The sequence below is a fragment of the Lotus japonicus genome, chromosome 2, assembly GCF_012489685.1.
Source record: "Lotus japonicus ecotype B-129 chromosome 2, LjGifu_v1.2".
NCBI classification, from domain to species: Eukaryota; Viridiplantae; Streptophyta; class Magnoliopsida; order Fabales; family Fabaceae; genus Lotus; species Lotus japonicus.
The window spans coordinates 92,268,063-92,286,123 of NC_080042.1; the positions used below are offsets into that span (position 1 = coordinate 92,268,063).

The 18,061-nt window shown below is 35.9% G+C and overlaps 1 protein-coding gene across 1 annotated transcript; it reads left to right on the forward strand.

The window, feature by feature from the left end:
• Window positions 1-1,114: 1,114 nt before the first annotated feature.
• On the forward strand, window positions 1,115-4,502 carry LOC130741070 (protein NRT1/ PTR FAMILY 6.3-like). The gene is made up of 5 exons (XM_057593853.1): window positions 1,115-1,380; window positions 1,474-1,651; window positions 2,137-2,176; window positions 2,273-2,847; window positions 3,413-4,502. The coding sequence occupies exons 1-5, from the start codon at window positions 1,251-1,253 to the stop codon at window positions 4,284-4,286; spliced, it is 1,797 nt and encodes a 598-aa protein (XP_057449836.1). The 5' UTR covers window positions 1,115-1,250; the 3' UTR covers window positions 4,287-4,502.
• The last annotated feature ends 13,559 nt before the right edge of the window (window positions 4,503-18,061 follow it).

Genomic DNA, 18,061 nt, shown 5'->3' on the forward strand with positions numbered 1-18,061 from the left:
GTACTTAATACTTAGCTCAAGTGAGCTTTACTAATATATAAGCTATCTCATTAAAACACCGGCTTTTTTACTAATGTATGTAGGTTCTCATGTGTATTTGTACTTAATACTTAGCACAAGTGAGCTTTACTAATATATATAGATAGATAGATATTTTTTTTTTGGAAAAACCAAATATATATATATATATATATATATATATATAATTACTTTGGGAAATAAGAGCCCCAAGTACTCTATAGATAGATATATATTGATAGAAATTTTTTTTATTTTAAAAGTATTTTATCTAAATTATTTATTAATAAATATTATTTTGTTTTTTATTTTGATTTTTTAAATTTGTCAAATGCAAAGCTCAAGTCAATTTTAAGTCTATGAATGTTGTTATTTTATATAAGTAGTTGAATAGGTTTTTATAATACAATTTTTTTCAGTTTTTAGTTTATTAAATTTTTTATTTTTTAATGTATTTAATATAAAGGTATGTGAGCTTTTATGGTTTAATACATTAAGTGCATGCAAAACACAAGTGTGCTTTTTATTAAGTTTTTGACACTGGTATTGCCATCATGCCACTATTTTTAATTTAATGTTAGTTTTTCTTCGGAGTTACAATGTTCAGGAATTTTAAGAGTTTGTGAGTTTAAGAAAAATAGACATATATTCCTGCAGAAAATTGGATAACAAACTAAGACCATTGCATATCAAGATTAATTTTAGCGGAAGTATGCTTTATTGTTAATAGTTTTTTTTTTCTTGGACTAAATTGATATTAGTTTAAAATTAACATTAATTTTAATTTTAATTTAAGGTACTTTGCTAAAACCATTTGCAGATATAATTTTGTGGCTGTTACACTTTTGGTATGGACGTTACTCTTTTGCTTATACATTTGATATTTAGTAAGTTTAAAACTGAAATCATTAGTGCACAAGTTTCCACTACCCGTTCATTGACTCACTAAGCTATCTCATTAAAACACCAGTTTTTTTACTAATGTATGTAGGTTCTCATGTGTATTTGTACTTAATACTTAACTCAAGTGAGCTTTACTAATATATATAGATTCTAACCAAGAGTTGGTTGTGGTGACTATAATTGATAAGGAAGACATAAACAAATCCTAGTCATCTAAGGCCAAAACCTTGGGCCTGGGGGTATATAAAGGCCAAAACCTGAATCCCCTCTTCCATACTCATCCAACTTCCTTTTCTCTGCAGTAACCAACCATCTTAACAGAGTTTCATATGTCTTTCTCTGCAATGGGGACACTCCCTACAACACAAGGAAAAACCATCCCAGATGCGTGGGATTACAAGGGCCGCCCTGCAGAGAGGTCCAAAACCGGTGGTTGGATTGCAGCCGCCATGATTTTAGGTACTCAATCACACAATTTGGTGAATTAACGTGCATAAACAGTCTTATTGATCAGATTAATTAGCATGGTTAATTTGTTTTTGTTATGATCAGGAGGAGAAGTGATGGAGAGGTTAACAACACTAGGTATTGCTGTCAATTTAGTGACATATTTGACGGGTACAATGCATTTGGGCAATGCTGTCTCCGCCAATGTTGTCACCAACTTCTTGGGAACCTCCTTCATGCTCTGTTTATTGGGTGGATTTTTAGCAGATACCTTTCTCGGAAGGTCCGAACCATACCTTTCTCTGATTTTACTACATCATTCTTTATTACATGACTCATCAGATCACCCTTTTTTTTTATCATGGTACATACATTTACGAGAAATATAAAATTTGTATAATGAGAAATGAGTGGCAGTGCAATCATTTTAGTGGACAAGAAAGATAAGATTTCGTCATTTTATTTTATTTTATTCAAATCACATTTATTAGTTTGTGTATGGAGTAATGATATATACACACATCTCATTTTTAAAACACTTCATTTTCACCTCTTTTTGTTTCTATCTCTCTCCTCTTACCATCTATCACATCTCATACTTTCTCTCCCTTACTTTTTCTTTTCTTTCTATCTCTCTCATCATTCCACCTCACACACCTCTCTTTAGAGGTGTGTGAGTAACATTACTCTTGTTTATGTGTTCTTTCAGTCATTACTTGACTTGTTTACCTCATTGTTTACTAAATTTTTCAATTCCTTCTTTGACAGATACCTCAATATCGCTGTCTTTGCAGCTGTTCAAGCAACTGTAAGATCGAGGACCACAATCTTAATTTATTATTGTTTCAATCATTTTTTTGCCAAAAGAGTAATTAAGTTAATTCCATGATTTTATCCAATACAGGGTGTTACTATCTTGACGATATCAACTATAATTCCGAGCTTACATCCTCCAAAGTGCAGTGAAGATCACACTGCGCCATGCGTGCAAGCAGACAGCAATCAGCTGACGGTGCTGTATTTAGCGCTTTACGTGACGGCGCTCGGCACCGGCGGGTTGAAATCCAGCGTGTCAGGATTCGGGTCAGACCAGTTTGATGATTCAGACGATGAAGAGAAGAAGGGAATGATCAAATTCTTCGACTGGTTCTACTTCTTCGTGAGCATTGGGTCTCTGGCTGCAGTGACAGCTCTTGTTTACATTCAAGACAACGTGGGGAGGATATGGGGTTATGGAATATGTGCCTGTGCCATTGTGTTCGCGCTAGTTGTGTTCTTGTTGGGGACCAAGAAGTACAGGTTTAAGAAACCGGTGGGGAGTCCACTGACTCAGATTGCAGAGGTGGTTGTGGCGGCTTGGAGGAAGAGGCACTTGCAAGTGCCCTCTGATTCTTCATTGCTGTTTGATGACGATGATGGCATGTTAGATGAATCAGGAAAGACCAAGAAGCAGAGGTTGCCGCATAGTGAGCAGTTCAGGTAACAATTCTCACTCTAATTATGGATTTATGGCTCTAACTTTCTTTCCACCACTCAGTTTTCTAAAAATAAATTATATCATAAGAATTCATCCTAGACTTTCTCAATCCATATATCTCTCAACTCTTACCCGATCATTGTTGAGAATTTAAAATTTTCATTCAATTGTCATATTCCGTGTGCTGGAAATAATGTTTGCTTAAACTTTTGTATTGATCATTTAGGGGCCCTAAATATTATAGCTAGCATGTCTTACGGTTACGGTTACAACTCATAATTCATAGGGGAATCTGAAGCCAATCAAGCCATAACATGTCATGAATTAAGCTATAATTTATTTAACTTTTCATCAAAATAGATATGTTTGGCTACTGAGCTTATTTTATTGTCTCATACCTTATTTTTAAAGCTACTTGGAGTATTGGAGTAGTTTATAACTTCCTATATGGTTTTTCATTTTAGTCTAATTCCATTGATATCTTCTTTATTAAAAAAATATATAAAAAATAGAATTCTCAATATTTTTAATTATTAAACTAACTAATTTACTAATATTCACAAGCAGATTCTTGGACAGAGCAGCAATCAAGGACACAGAAAATGCAGGTGGAATCACAAAAAAGAAGAAATGGTATCTCACTACTTTAACAGACGTAGAAGAAGTAAAACAGATCGTCAGAATGCTCCCAATTTGGGCCACCACCATCATGTTCTGGTCGATCCACGCTCAAATGACCACATTCTCAGTCTCCCAAGCTACCACCATGAACTGCCACATCGGATCATTCGAAATCCCCGCCGCATCAATGACTGTCTTCTTAATCGGAACCATCCTCTTAACTGTCCCCTTCTATGACCGCTTCATTGCTCCGGTGGCCAAAAAAGTACTCAAAAACCCACAAGGATTCACCCCTTTGCAGCGCGTAGGTGTCGGTTTAGTCCTCTCCGTCATATCAATGGTGGCGGCAGCGGTCGTTGAACTAAAACGGTTGAGATTCGCTGAATCACATGGTTTTATCGATACTCCAAAGGCGAAGATGTCACTGAGCGTGTTTTGGTTGGTCCCACAGTTCTTCTTTGTTGGGTCAGGGGAGGCATTTATGTACATGGGCCAGTTGGATTTTTTCCTTAGAGAGTGCCCTAAAGGGATGAAAACCATGAGCACTGGGCTTTTCTTAAGCACATTGTCATTGGGCTTTTTCTTTAGCTCATTGTTGGTGACTATAGTAAACAAGTTGACAGGCCCGAGTCAACCCTGGATTGCAGATAATCTTAATAGAGGGAGGCTCCATGACTTTTATTGGCTCTTGGCTATTCTGAGTGCTATAAATGTGGTGATTTATTTGGGTTGTGCTAAGTGGTATGTTTACAAGGAGAAGAGGCTTGCTGAGCAGGGTATAGAATTGGAAGAAACAGATGTTGCTACTTTTCATGCATAGGATAGGAGGAATGAAATGAATTCTATCTATAAGCCATTTTTTTCTTCCTCTTCTTTGTAACAATAATAACATGCTGCTTTGCTTCCACTGTATTAATCTTATCAAGTACTTGTTTCCTAAGGATACCAGTTAAGAGACATTTAATATATACTGTTAAATGTATGTACTTATTTAAAAATTAAAAAGTAAATGAAAGAAGTTTTTATATTGTGAGAATTGAGATGGATCTTTCCGATAAGTTTCCAATTTCATTTTTTTACATGAACTCAACCCTCATCTGGCAAAGCCCTTTCTATGGTTGAGGAAGCATAATCAAATTGGAGCTGCTGCGGTGCTTAGGCAAAATGTTGAATTCAAAATTGTTGTTTGAACCTAAAGGAAAACCCGCGCCAAAGCTACCACGACTCATTCATTCTATAGCTCTGAGTCTCTTACCCTTAATGTCCACAACTTCCCCAAAGCAATCTATCACACTCAACAATTGTGATACTTTATCTCCATGAAAATTTGATGAAAGATAGATATTATATTTCCTAAAAGAGAGGAGAAAGTGAATTTGGCGGGATCGAATAATTAATTCCGTTTTGTGTATTTGAATCTCTGCCCCCTTCGTTCTCTTCCATAAGACCATAACCTAGCAATTTTATATCCTTACAATGTTTCTCTCATACAACACTTCTGTGCGATTCTCTGCAGCACCTTCACCATGGAATTCTCGATGCCGACGAAATGTGGCGGCGGCGTTGGCGATCTCCGTGGTAGCCTTAATTAGAGCGATGGTGGAATTTTCACGGCGTTTCAAAGCCCTAGCTGACCGATTACGGTTTAGAACCAGATTCTTCTCCGATTTGGAGAGTGTGCAAGCAAGGTAATCGATCGGAACTTGGCAGCATAGGCAAGGGTTCCTTTTTCAGGTGAGCATTGCGTAGAGAAGATTTTGGTAGAGGGTTGCATGCTTAATGAGCTTCTATAAATACATCCTTTATGGGCCTCAAGTTACTAGGCCAAATATAATTAGTTAATATTATTTCTATGTTTATTTCTAGTTTGTTATTTAGATCATGTTCTAGAGTATTCTACTTTCTATGATGGTGCCACATGTAAGGTCACCTTTCATCCCTTAGAGTGGATAGTTAGTATAAGTTGTATGGTTTCCATTATGAAATATTAACAAGAAAATTGACAAAGTTTTATTTTATCTTTTCTTAGTTTTCTTTTGATTTTCTGCCTTTGATTTTACTTGGTAGAGTTTCTCTCTACCAATTTGGTGCTTTCATCACTGATCTCTTCCTTCCATTGCATCATGGTGCTCAGCTATGATGTATTATCATCCATCCTCTCCGCACAACGTGATCCCCGATCCATCTTCTACGCCCATTCTTCACCTTCCTGTCCCGCCATTAATGGTGGATTTTCAGGGCCAGTATCTGAAAATCCTTGGTTCATGGACCAAGTAGCATACCAGTACATCCACCCACCTTCAATCCCACCACAACCCCCACCACCACAATATTTTATCCCATATGAAGCTGCCAACTACACACAGCCTTCCTCACCGTACCCACACAGCAACCCACATGGAGTTTCTTCCACAGCTTCAGTTTTCCCACCCATATCAGAACCAACGCCCCCACCTTTTCACCCTTACCACCAAAATTTCACCCGTCACATTCCAGAACCCACTTCTTTTCACCAAGCCTCACAACGTTCAACCCAAACTGCCCACTATTCCCATAAGCCCCAAACAAATTTTCCCCCCACCCAACCATGTTACACAGCCACACCTCCTGGTTCCCACCCTCTAAAGCTTTACATGTTCAAAGGAGAAAACCCCACTGATTGGCTTTTCAACACTGAATGTTATTTCATTTTGAATAACATTTCTCCAGATCTGCAATTGCCACTTGCTACCCTTCATTTGGGTGTGGAAGCACTCCCCTGGTTCATGGGAAAGAGATCCCAATTTAAAAAATGGGAAGATTTCAGAATTGCTTTCCAATTACATTTTCAGAAACCTTTGGCTGTTTCGATTGACCCTGAGAATTCCCCACCTGAGGACATACATGAAGATGAAGTGCCTGCAACAGTGGCTGACACAATTTGCTACAGTACGTATCAAACTGCAGTCGAGGTTCCCACTCTACCAATGGATGACTCAAGGCACAATTCTACCTCCGAGGTTCCATTAGTAGCGGATAACTAGGAGGGGTTGCCTAGCCACCACTTGGGATTATCTTCTTCTGCACAATCCAAGACTATGGTGATTCCACATCAGGTTATATCTGAGACGGATCCAAAAGCCTATATCTATTTTGAGACACCACCAACAAAGAGGCCTCTGGGTATTTCTACTCACTGTACCCAGGTTTTTTCCACACCTCCACTGATCAGGTCTGATTGTATTCCCAATTCATTTACCCCTGATGCAGTTTTCTCAAAAAAAGACTATGTTTCTACACACCCTCCCCAACTGTTTGATAAAATGCATGAGAGAAAACTTTTTGACAACATGCATGAGTCTGAAGATAAAGAGAAACAAGTTGGCTCTACTTATGCTCTTGACTCTCTGTTATTTAAGTTCTTGGCTAATACTGGCTTATTCATAATCTCTTTTGATCCTGGAATTTGTACTCACACTCCTAAGCTAGCATATGGGGCCTTGACTAAATGTGTTGCTGGAGACTTCATATTAAGCCACCATGTGTTTGACAATAGCTCTGAGCGGATTTATAAAGAGCAGCAGGTTAACATTGAACAATTTCTAATGCATTCCATCATGCCTAGGACTCCTAACCTTGATTCATTGGTTCTTGCATCTTTAATTGGAACTTCTCTACCTGCTTTACTTGGCTTCATTATTACTTCCTTTGATCCTGGTATTTGCAATGCTATTTTTTCTCTATCCTATGGTGACTTCTCTAAATGTGTTTATGGAGATTCAAGGTTGAGTTACCTAGGTCTTATTCTGTTGCTAACTGTTGCTAAGTATGCTACACATAAAGAGCTGAAATGCAATGCTACAATTGCACTATCATGGTACAATTGCATGCACCAACAGTTTCATACTCGGGAGAAATTTAAGGAGGAATTCAGATTGCAGTTTGTAGCATCTAGATCTGCCACACTTGAAGTGAAGAGCACTGACATCTTATCTGTAAACTCTGTTGGAGCACAGTTTGAAACTTCAACAGTGGTGGAAACCCCATTCAGATCTCAAGAAATTGCTATACCAGAAATTGGTTTGCACAGTGAAACTACCATGGTGGTAGGATCTGAATCAAGGGATATACAGAACTGCGTTGCTGCTCATTTTGACATGCTGTTAGAAAAGTGCTTCAACCTCAGTTTACTTGAATGGAAGATGATGAGACCAGTGATTTTATTTTCAGAAATTAAACTGTCTCAATTATATGGAAAAGTAATTTCCCTTTTTGATCCTGGTATTCTAGCTGCTACATCTAACCTATCATATGGTAACTTTTCTATGCAGTGTATAGGAGATTCATGTTTGAGTTTCCTAGGTTATGTTATAGTGGCCTGTGAAGATCATTACCACTCTACTTTATATCTAGTTCAGCCCTGAGTCTTCAAGCATCGCACCAAAGGTCCTGCTTTGTCACGACTGCAAGAGCTCTTTTGGTCATGCCCTACTTCTGTCACTCCTCAGATGGTACTTCTCCTAGAATACAAACCATCAAGGACTCAGTGAGTATGGGAAACTGCAACAAGATACAAGAGGCTGTTATGTGTCCGTTTACAAGTCAGAATTCAAAGCTAGATACAGCAGCAAAGTCTTATGCTACTATTGCTCATGTTTTACAGCAATATGAATCTCAACAATTTGGCCTAGGCCACCTATATTTATGGATCATGGATTATTATTCTGATGGATTGGGTCCTTCTTCACTACAGCTCTTTCTCCAACAAAGCTTGCTAGCGTGGCATTGGGTCAACACATATATGGTCTCTCTTGGGCAATGTCATCCTACTGGAAATAGCTTTTTATGGCATAGCATTGTTGATGACAAGTTCATTAGAGCACCTTTGGCAATAGGGCGTGGCATTGGGACTTGTTTCTCTGAAATGGAATTAGACAATACATATTTAGTTTGTTCCATGCCAGAGTTCACTTCACAGACTTTGTACTCCTTTCATGGGCTTTGGCATAGCACTACACTTCTTGAGTGGATTCTTATTATTGCTTGGATAGTCTATTTCTCATCCTTGAGGACAAGGATGTTTTCAAGGGGATGGTAATGGTAGAGGGTTGCATGCTTAATGAGCTTCTATAAATACATCCTTTATGGGCCTCAAGTTACTAGGCCAAATATAATTAGTTAATATTATTTCTATGTTTATTTCTAGTTTGTTATTTAGATCATGTTCTAGAGTATTTTACTTTCTATGATGGTGTCACATGTAAGGTCACCTTTCATCCCTTAGAGTGGATAGTTAGTATAAGTTGTATGGTTTCCATTATGAAATATTAACAAGAAAATTGACAAAGTTTTATTTTATCTTCTTTTCTTAGTTTTCTTTTGATTTTCTGCCTTTGATTTTACTTGGTCGAGTTTCTCTCTACCAGATTTCTTGCATCACATTACACTATGCTTCCTTAGCGAAACTCTGCTTCCCCTATTTGATTGTTTTAGGGTTTTATCAAGTAGCTCTTCTGCATTTGGATTGGGTTAGATGGAATTCCAAATCCAAATGTCAGTCGATCATTTAGTACATAACAATTAACAAGATACTTATGAAGTAAGCTTGTTGATTTCCTACTTGAAATTTGGATTGTATCTTTGGAATTAATTTGTTTAATCATTCACTATAATATTTTTCTAATTGAATGGTGCAGAAATTTAATTCATCATTCCTTGCATTCTGGTCAAAGATCTCAGTGATGGTGGATGCTGGTTGCTACTTGTGCTGAAAGAGGTAGTTTTGTCTCTCCTGTTCTACTTGTGTATGGATTTTTCCTGTATTTTGTAGGACTAGTATGGTGATAAAAACTTTAACAGATGAACACAGTGAGTGGTGACATCTAGTCTTTGACTTTGAGTAACTAATGTAACTACAAAAATCTTATAGAACTAATAATGAGTGACTTTACTCTTTGAAAGAATTAAGTAGGAGATTTTTCCATTTAGAGGATTTGCACATGTTATTGTTATTTCTCTAATAGGAACAGATGATCGATAGTATTTCAGTTATGCAACATCTAATTGGAAATTACTTTTTAGGGTTCGCCCTTTTCTATGACTCACTTGTACTTGGGAATAACTTCCTTTTTTTTAAATTGTGGGTGCTATTGTCCAGTGTGTTATGTACTACAAATGGGTTTGTATTTTCTTTCTGCTAGAATTTAGGTCCATGGAATTTTGTCTTTTGGACAAATAATTTAAGTCTTGGTTCTTTTCATTCCCATGCCTTATCACTTCTTACCATTCACATTCTCGAGTTTAACGGGGCTCTGGTTTTACTGAAGTACACAGCTAAGGCACAATATAAAATTTCAAATTTCTCCGAAAAAAATTATTGAGCGACAGGAATTTGTTTTTGTCTTCAGTTCTGGGATTTGAGTTTCTTGTTCTAATTTTTCTATCATCACTAGTTGCTGAGAAATTATTTGCCTCTAAGGTTACTGATTGTTTTTTCCTGCAATTTTCTTTCGATTGTGTTAAAAAACAAATTGAACTATATGTCTAACACAACTGCCTCTCAACCCTATTTCTAGATTTGCATAACTTACTTTAGTAGAACCGTTAGCACCCTTTCCACTAATAGTGGTCTTAACTCTTAACTCTTAAGGCTTTATGGAGTGAGTTGTATATGCTTAGAAATAATTTCTGGAGCATATACAGGGAATAAAGGCTTAAGGTGGATGATGGTATAAGTGAGAAAACTATGTAATTGGTGAGAAGGTGGTGATCAGGAGTGGGTGATACTCTGAGCTGTATGAGATTTAAACTTCAGAGGTGATTGGGGGTATTTTTAGGGGAAGGGACATAGGAAGCTTTCTCTTTATTTTACGGATGCCTTGGCAAATCTAATATGAACCCATCAAAAAATGCCATCAGGTAAACTAGTTCAGTCATACTTTCTTTTTTGTTTATTGTGTATGATTAATTAATTACATTATAGATTGCACTAAACCTAATTTGAATTTGTCATTTTCTTGGATCCTGATATTAATTTTTTATATATATGTATCTGCAGAAGGAAAAAGAAGATGGAAAATTGAACTCTGTTCTGGCCAACTTGTTAGAAAAACCAAAACATGATATTGAAGATTCAATTGCTTTTGTGAGGGAGATCATTGAGAAACAGAAGAAAGAGTTCCTTGAACTTAGTATGATTGATGGACTATGTGATTTGCCTAAGCCTAGCAAGCAGCTCCACCCTAACATGCTTGAAAGTTTTTCAACTCGACAAATGGATTCCATATGGTTTTATGTGAGTAGACCTTTTCTCTGTGATATTACACTACATTTGCATTTTTTTTTCTTTTGCCTGATTATGTCTTTCATGCAGTGTTATCAGACTCGGACCGGTGATCGACTCGGTCGAGGCACTGGGTCAATGAGTTAATGGTTCAACCACTAGGTCATTGGTTCGGTTGCTTGACTCGGTTTATATTAAAAAAATATAATAATTTAAAATATAACCTTAGTATATCATATATATAAAATAATATGCATTATTCCTAACAAGAAGCAAGGTGGAGTAGTGGAAATTTGGATTAGTTTTCCTCCTCTAGGTCCTGTGTTCAAGTCCTAGCCATGACAATTTTTTTAAATAACTCTCAATTGAATATCATTTGACCAAATAATTAACATTAAATGTAAATTAATTACAGTTTGACCATTAAAAACAGTTTTGACAAAAAAAAAGGCAAAATCAGAAAAAAAAAAAAAAAAAAAAAAAAAAACTGACCGGTCCATCAAAAAACCGGCCGAGTCGCCGATTTATACCGGTTTGATTGCTTGACCGATCTGATTAATGGCTCGGACCGGTAAGGGGTCCGGTTCCCGATTCAACCGGCCGAACCGGCCGGTTCGAGTTTTATAACTATGCTTTCATGTACTATCCATCTATTTGCTTTGGGGTTCAAAAGTTTTCTTCTTTAACTAAGTGTGTCACCTAATATGAACAAGTTTTAAAAAAGGGTTAATTTAGACCGTCTAAAGTGACCGGATATAGCAGGTTGAGCCAGTAATTTCTTATTTTTTTACAGTATCAATATTAGTTTAGAGTTGAAGGGTTTAATTTTTGAATTTAAATAAAAACCCTCTACAGCTATGTGAGGTTTAGGTTTCTTCCTCACCCCAACACTCACCAGATTTCAAGATTCATTGTTGCTGGGCAAATATGCTAACAGGAAATGGATTCTGAAAAAATCTGTTGACACTTGACAATGAAAACAAAAAAACCCTAATTTAAAAAATCAAAACAGAGAACTAGAAGAGGTCACAAAATCATATAAGTTGGCAAGTTTGATTATGACTGAGAAATTCATGAATTGATAATTCTGAACCACAACCAACTAAGAAATTGGAGCTGGGTCCAGAGTATTCATGTCGAACATGGTGGAGATAATATTCCAGTTCAGCTGGTCAAAGGGGGACACCTGATGTGCAAGATCGAACAACACCCAATGCATGATCCAACATTTCAAGGAGCGCAGGGATGCGGTGAAATCGCGTGCGATGAGCAGCACCAAGAAGAACCCGTTGTGCACCGCAGACAACAATGAGCTCCTGCGCTCAACGTGTGCGTTGGGTGAACACTAATCCTTCGCCCTCTTCTCTGCTGTGCCTGTCTGCGGTGTCTGCATTGTCATTCAGCACGACTTTCAGGGAATAGAAACGGATCGTAAATGAATGGCAAACAAAAAACAAGGAAACTGAGGAAGGAGATAGTTTGGTTTGAGGGCCAAAACACAGCTCAAAGTCCTGCTGGTTTGTTTGGTAAGCCTAAGACTTAGGGCTCGTTCAGTAAAGTTAAGTATCTTAAACTTAAAAATATAAATAAATGTAGTTATGATAAAAAAATTGGGAATAACATCTAAACGTATATAACCGGCCATTTCACATGGTGTGATGTTAGATCATTTATTTTGGGTGCACATTAGGTAAAACATTTCAACTGGTGTAATTTTAAATCATTTATTTGCGGTGCATATTAGGTAAAACCTTTGAACTATTTTTAGCTAGCCCGATGAATTTATTTTTTGCTCAATAGCACTCTAGTAGTAAACGAACTTCTATACTCATTCCTACTGTCTGGATGTTGAAACCGCTAGTAAAGTTCGATTAAGATGCCTATTGTTGATTCATTTGTGGCCTTTTGACTGGCAGTTTTGGCCCCCAGATATTGCTAAACAAATTTTGGAAGGCAACCGTCAAAAGGTGACCAATCGACTGCCACTAATTTTTTTTACAGAAGTGTCATTTTCAATTCTTCTTTTGAAATCATCTTTGAAAAAAAAAGATTTTAAAAGAAAAATCATCTTTGATACCGATGATCTACTTTAATTTAGAATACTTTTTCTAAATTTAAAATAATTGAGAATATGAAATAAATTACATCATAATGTTAAATAAGAAATAAGATCCTCATCTCTATTTTCCTAAAAGACTCATGTTAAAATACCATATTTTTAATACCTAAGACCTTCTTTCTCTGGCGTACAGACAACTCGTTTTACGCATATACTATAGGTGACCCCTAATGTGGACCACTTTTAAAGTGGTCTAATTTTAGACTACTTTTTTTAACCTACTATAACAGGTCAACACATCTTTTTTTAAAGATATTTAATATATGATAAATTTTTAATGATGTTTTTTCTTAAAAAATATAATGTGTTGACCTACTATACCAAGTCAAAGTAGGTGGTGTAAAATTACACCACCTAAAAATGGTGCATATTAGGTTCTCCCTATACTATCATACAAATGACAAGTGGTCATGTTTGCCATCAGCTGAGGATACTAAGGAGAACTATTGCATGTTTTGATACAAATTAGTGGTCATAATTCATTCTTTAGTAAAATCTAGCCAGCCAGAATCGTGCCCATCATGAATTTTTGACTTCAACTTAAAGTATCACGCTTGTTTCTCGCTAACTAACACACTAGTAAATAATTGAACCATTTGTGCTATATAGGCTTTGTTTGGCATGTCATTTCAGCTAGCTTATAACTTATTTGATTAGCTTAAAGCTTATTTGACTAGCTTAAAAGCTCTTCAAAAGTGTTTGGTGAATGAGCTTATTTCAGTAGCTTAAAGCTTTAAGCTATAAGCTATCTCAGGTAGCTTATAAAGCTTATAGTTTATTAAATCTATTCTCATTTTTATCCTTATTATTTTATTAAAATTTCACTATTACCCTTATATATTTATAAAAACACTAAACCTATTTAATATTATATAATAAAAATATTTAAAGTGATAATAATTTTAATATTATATTAATAAAAATAAGTAAAAATTAATATTATATTTTTAAGATGATAAATAACTAGAGTTAATAAAAATATTTAAAGTGATAATAATTTTAATATTAATATCATATAGGTATTAATGTGAAAATAAAGTAATGTTAAATATAAAAATAATTATACAAGTATGTCCTTTTATGTCCTTTTACAATGTTAGCTTGTTTAACAGCTAGTTTTACCAAACACTTTTGTTTCAATCACGTAGTTTTTCAGCTTTCAACTATCAGCTAGCTTATAAGCTTTCAGCTAGTTTTTCAGCTTTCAGCTAGCTTATGAGCTAAACATGTCAAATATGGCCATAATATGAACCTATAATTATCCATTCGAGTTCGCCTGTGGAATATCCACAATTCCCGGCTGTAATAACGAGGCAACAAGAAAGAGTGAATCTAGAATAAAATAGTGCAAAATGAAAAAAAATAGAGCACTTCTAGAAGATTACGTGCGAGTTGTGTTTCACTGCATCTATTGCTGATTTTCTACTTTCTTTTATGGGTGAACCTAATATGTACCAATTTTAGGTGGTGTAAACCAATTTTAGGTGGTGTAATTTTACACCATCAACTTTGACTGGGTATAGCAGGTCAACACATTATTTTTTAAAGAAAAAATATCATTAAAAATTTGTTATGTATTAAATTTCTTTAAAAAAAGATGTGTTGATCTATTATAGCAGGTTAAAAAAAGTGGTCTAAAATTATACCACTTTAAAAGTGGTCCACATTAGGGGTCACCTTCTTTTATTGATCAGGATAGTATAAGAAATACTTTTTTTTGCTACATCAGAAAATTGACAAAAAAAAAACTAAACAAACACCTACACCACTAACAATAGTCTCTAACTCTGAAGGAGAACTCAAGAAATACTCATTGGAAAGAAACTTGTATAAAAGTATAATAAATTGTGGCTTAATCCAGTTTTTGATCTCTAACCTTTGCCATAAATATGACTTTAGTCCCTCGCCGGAGTAAAGATGGAGATTGGTCCCCATTTTTTAGCAAAATGATTGGCTTTGGTCCTTCCGGCCGGTTGGGTCAACGTCGGAGCTCCGAGAATCCCATGTGGCATTGCCACATCATTTAATGAGTCCACTTGGATTTTTTTCCTTTTTCATTTAAAAAAAATTAAAACACTAATTATTAAATTAGTAAACAGGACCATCTTCATTCATTGCATCTTCTTTATCATGTATTAACATCATCTTCAACCCATCATCATCATCATAAAAAAAAAATACCCAACCCAGATCTACAATCTCTAAATCCCAACTTGAGTCATACCCAATTTTCCATTTAGTTGGTTTTTCAACTTGTCTTTTGAATTGCAAATGAGGGACCTTGTCGAATCAGAAAACAACCCACTAGTCTGAAAGAGGTGGTGGTGGTGATCTGTCTAACAAAAGAAAGAGAATAGAAGGCTGAAATATAGGGAGAACAAAGAATATAAAGAAAGAGTCTAAAAAGTAAAAACAGAACGAGGAAATAGGTGGTGGTGGTGAACTGGTGATGGTGCCTTTCGCTCTGCTGCTACAATATCATCTCATCATCACCATCATCAATAAACGTTTCTCTAACCCACAATCGTGATTCAAAAATCCCTTTTTGTGTCGTACCCAATTTTCCAGTCCAAGTACTCCTTATGGGTCTCTGTTCTTCACGGGTTCCAGCATCAAACCTGAATCTAAACCCTCCGACAGATCTGAATCCACAGATTGGTTGATTGCAGTGGAGAAAAACCCCACCCAGCCTTGTAAAGAAAAACCCAGATCTGGTCCATTCCGGGCCATCCATCGTAGCCACTCGCAGAGAAGAGGCCGGCGGCGCAGGAGAGGTGGCTAGGGTTTCAGAGAAAAAAAGAAGAAGGAGAGGAGAGAAACAGTAACAGAAGCATAGAAAGAGCGTGAAAAGAAAGAAAGAAATGGAAGATGGGGTTGGGGTGATGGTGGGGCTGATGTTGTGTGAATAATCAGTGGTGAAGATGGGGTTGGGGATGGAGTGTCTGTAAACTTCTGGGATTTGGGAGTGTAAATGAGAAGAAGATGAGGAAGGATGATAGTGTTGATGATGATGAAGAAGAAATCTGGGTTTGGGTTTTAATTAATTAAAAGGGAGGTTAATTAGTGAGAGTTAATTAATGTTTTAATTTTCATGTATCTTAATTTTATTTAAATTTAATGAAAAAAGAAAAAAAAATCCAGCTGGGCTCATTAATTGACGTGACAAGGGCCACGTCAGCTGGCGGAGCTCCGGCGTTGACTCAACCGGCCGGAAGGACCAAAGTCAACTATTTTGCCAAAAATCGGGGACCAATCCCAACATTTGCTTCGGCGAGGGACTAAAGCCATATTTATGACAAAGGATAGGGACCAAAAACTTGATTAAGCCATAAATTGTTATCGGAGGAGAGATGGCAGCTCTTACTAATTCATGACTGTTTTGAGTTTTGTCCGTAGACAACGCAATTCTTGTGCCGATTTTATGGTTTGAAAGGCTTCTTCTCGATCAAATGTTGTTTGGATAGAGGAGGGACTTCCAGGACTTTTGGATCTTTTGCTTGTTTACCGTTTGGCTTCGATGCCGGTTTGATTTTTGATATTGTGACCTACGTTCAAAAAATATATATAGATAAAAACACTTGATGAGATGACTGGCATAAAGATGGAGAATCAGTCTACACATCCTGATTCTCCTACGTATTTGGAGCAAAATTGTCAAACTGAAGACCTTCTTGACCTTTAATTCTAGTGGAAATTAAAGGTGGTCTAGCTAAGTGGCCCTTATGAACATATCTTGATAATGCCCTTAACAATTATTCGATAAAAATCTAACTATATATAGTTTGTATTTGCACAATAATTTCATTTGCATGTGTTGATGTTGTAGTATCTTTTCTTTGATTCTTTTCTTTTTCTTTTTGTGTGTGGCTAACACTGCCCTTAGAGATTAGATTGACAAAGAAATAAAGTATTTGCTTTGTACAACAGTATACTCAAAAAAAAATGCTTGAACTATGCAGCTTTTTCTTTTGTTTTGATTTGAAAACATCTTTAACTTTATGGAAATAAAAGTCGCAATGGACCTGTTACGTAATGTTAATGAGGATTTGCATGCTCCGATGCTATAAATGAAGGGTGACAATCCCTTGTCCCTATTGAAAGTGGCGGAGCTTGACCAAAATATATTGGAGGGCCAAGAAGTTTTTTTTTTTAACTAGCTTCCGATGAGTAGAGCAAAAATCCACAAATCCAATAGAGTTTTTTATCTAAGCTAAAAAGAATTAAACTAGCTATAACAAGAAGATAAGAAAATGCTAGCAGCTTCATTTTAAAATCTTACCACACCATCCAGTGAAAGAAAAAAAAAACAGACCCAATACCCCTTTTTAACCAATGACCGTAGCTTCCAAGAGACAAGGCAATACACATTCTCTATCTACCAGAACTAATCTATCAAAATTGCAACGAAGCTAGCCAAGCACCACCAACATACTTTGGGAAACTTGCCCAAATTCAATAGAGTATCATCAATTAATATATAAAAAAAGCTTTATAAAAATAGAAAAATTCTTAAAAATTAGCAATGAAGAAGTTTTAGAGATATAGAGCTGCACATGCCCATTAAAATGAGATTAGAGAAAGAAAATTGAAATAAAAAAGCTTTAATTTAGAGTTGTTGTATAATTTTTACTAACAAAAGTTGGGAACAAGAGAAACTTTGCAATGAGACGTCCACTATGAGACATTCTCTTCAGGCTTCACCTTCTGTACTAGACAAAAAATTTGAAAGAAAAATAATAAATGGTGTCTAAGAAGCTTTGGAATTAATAAAAGTTAAAAATTTACTTTACTAGTTTATTATTGTTATTATTATGTGTTTCTCCATCTACATTAATCATATTATAATATATTTGATACAAAATGTTTACTAACATATACAATCACCTATAGCTAGCTATGCCTATATGTACCTTTGTCATGATATTTCATTACATATGCTATATTATAATAATATTTATTAGTATTACTAGTAAATTTCTTAAAAACAATAGGAGGGCTGAGGGCTCCTCTAGTCCCTTAAATACTCCGCCACTGCTATTGATATCTCATTTTACGTCTTACTAAGCAAATTGTGTCAATTTATCTGGTGGAATATGTAAGGAAGCGTTTAAGCAGAAATTAAGTCAATTTGAACATGTCCTAGTTGTCATGCTTAAGTCTGCCATTAGGTTGGTGATTAAATCAAAATTTAAATGTCTGCACTGCACACGTCCTT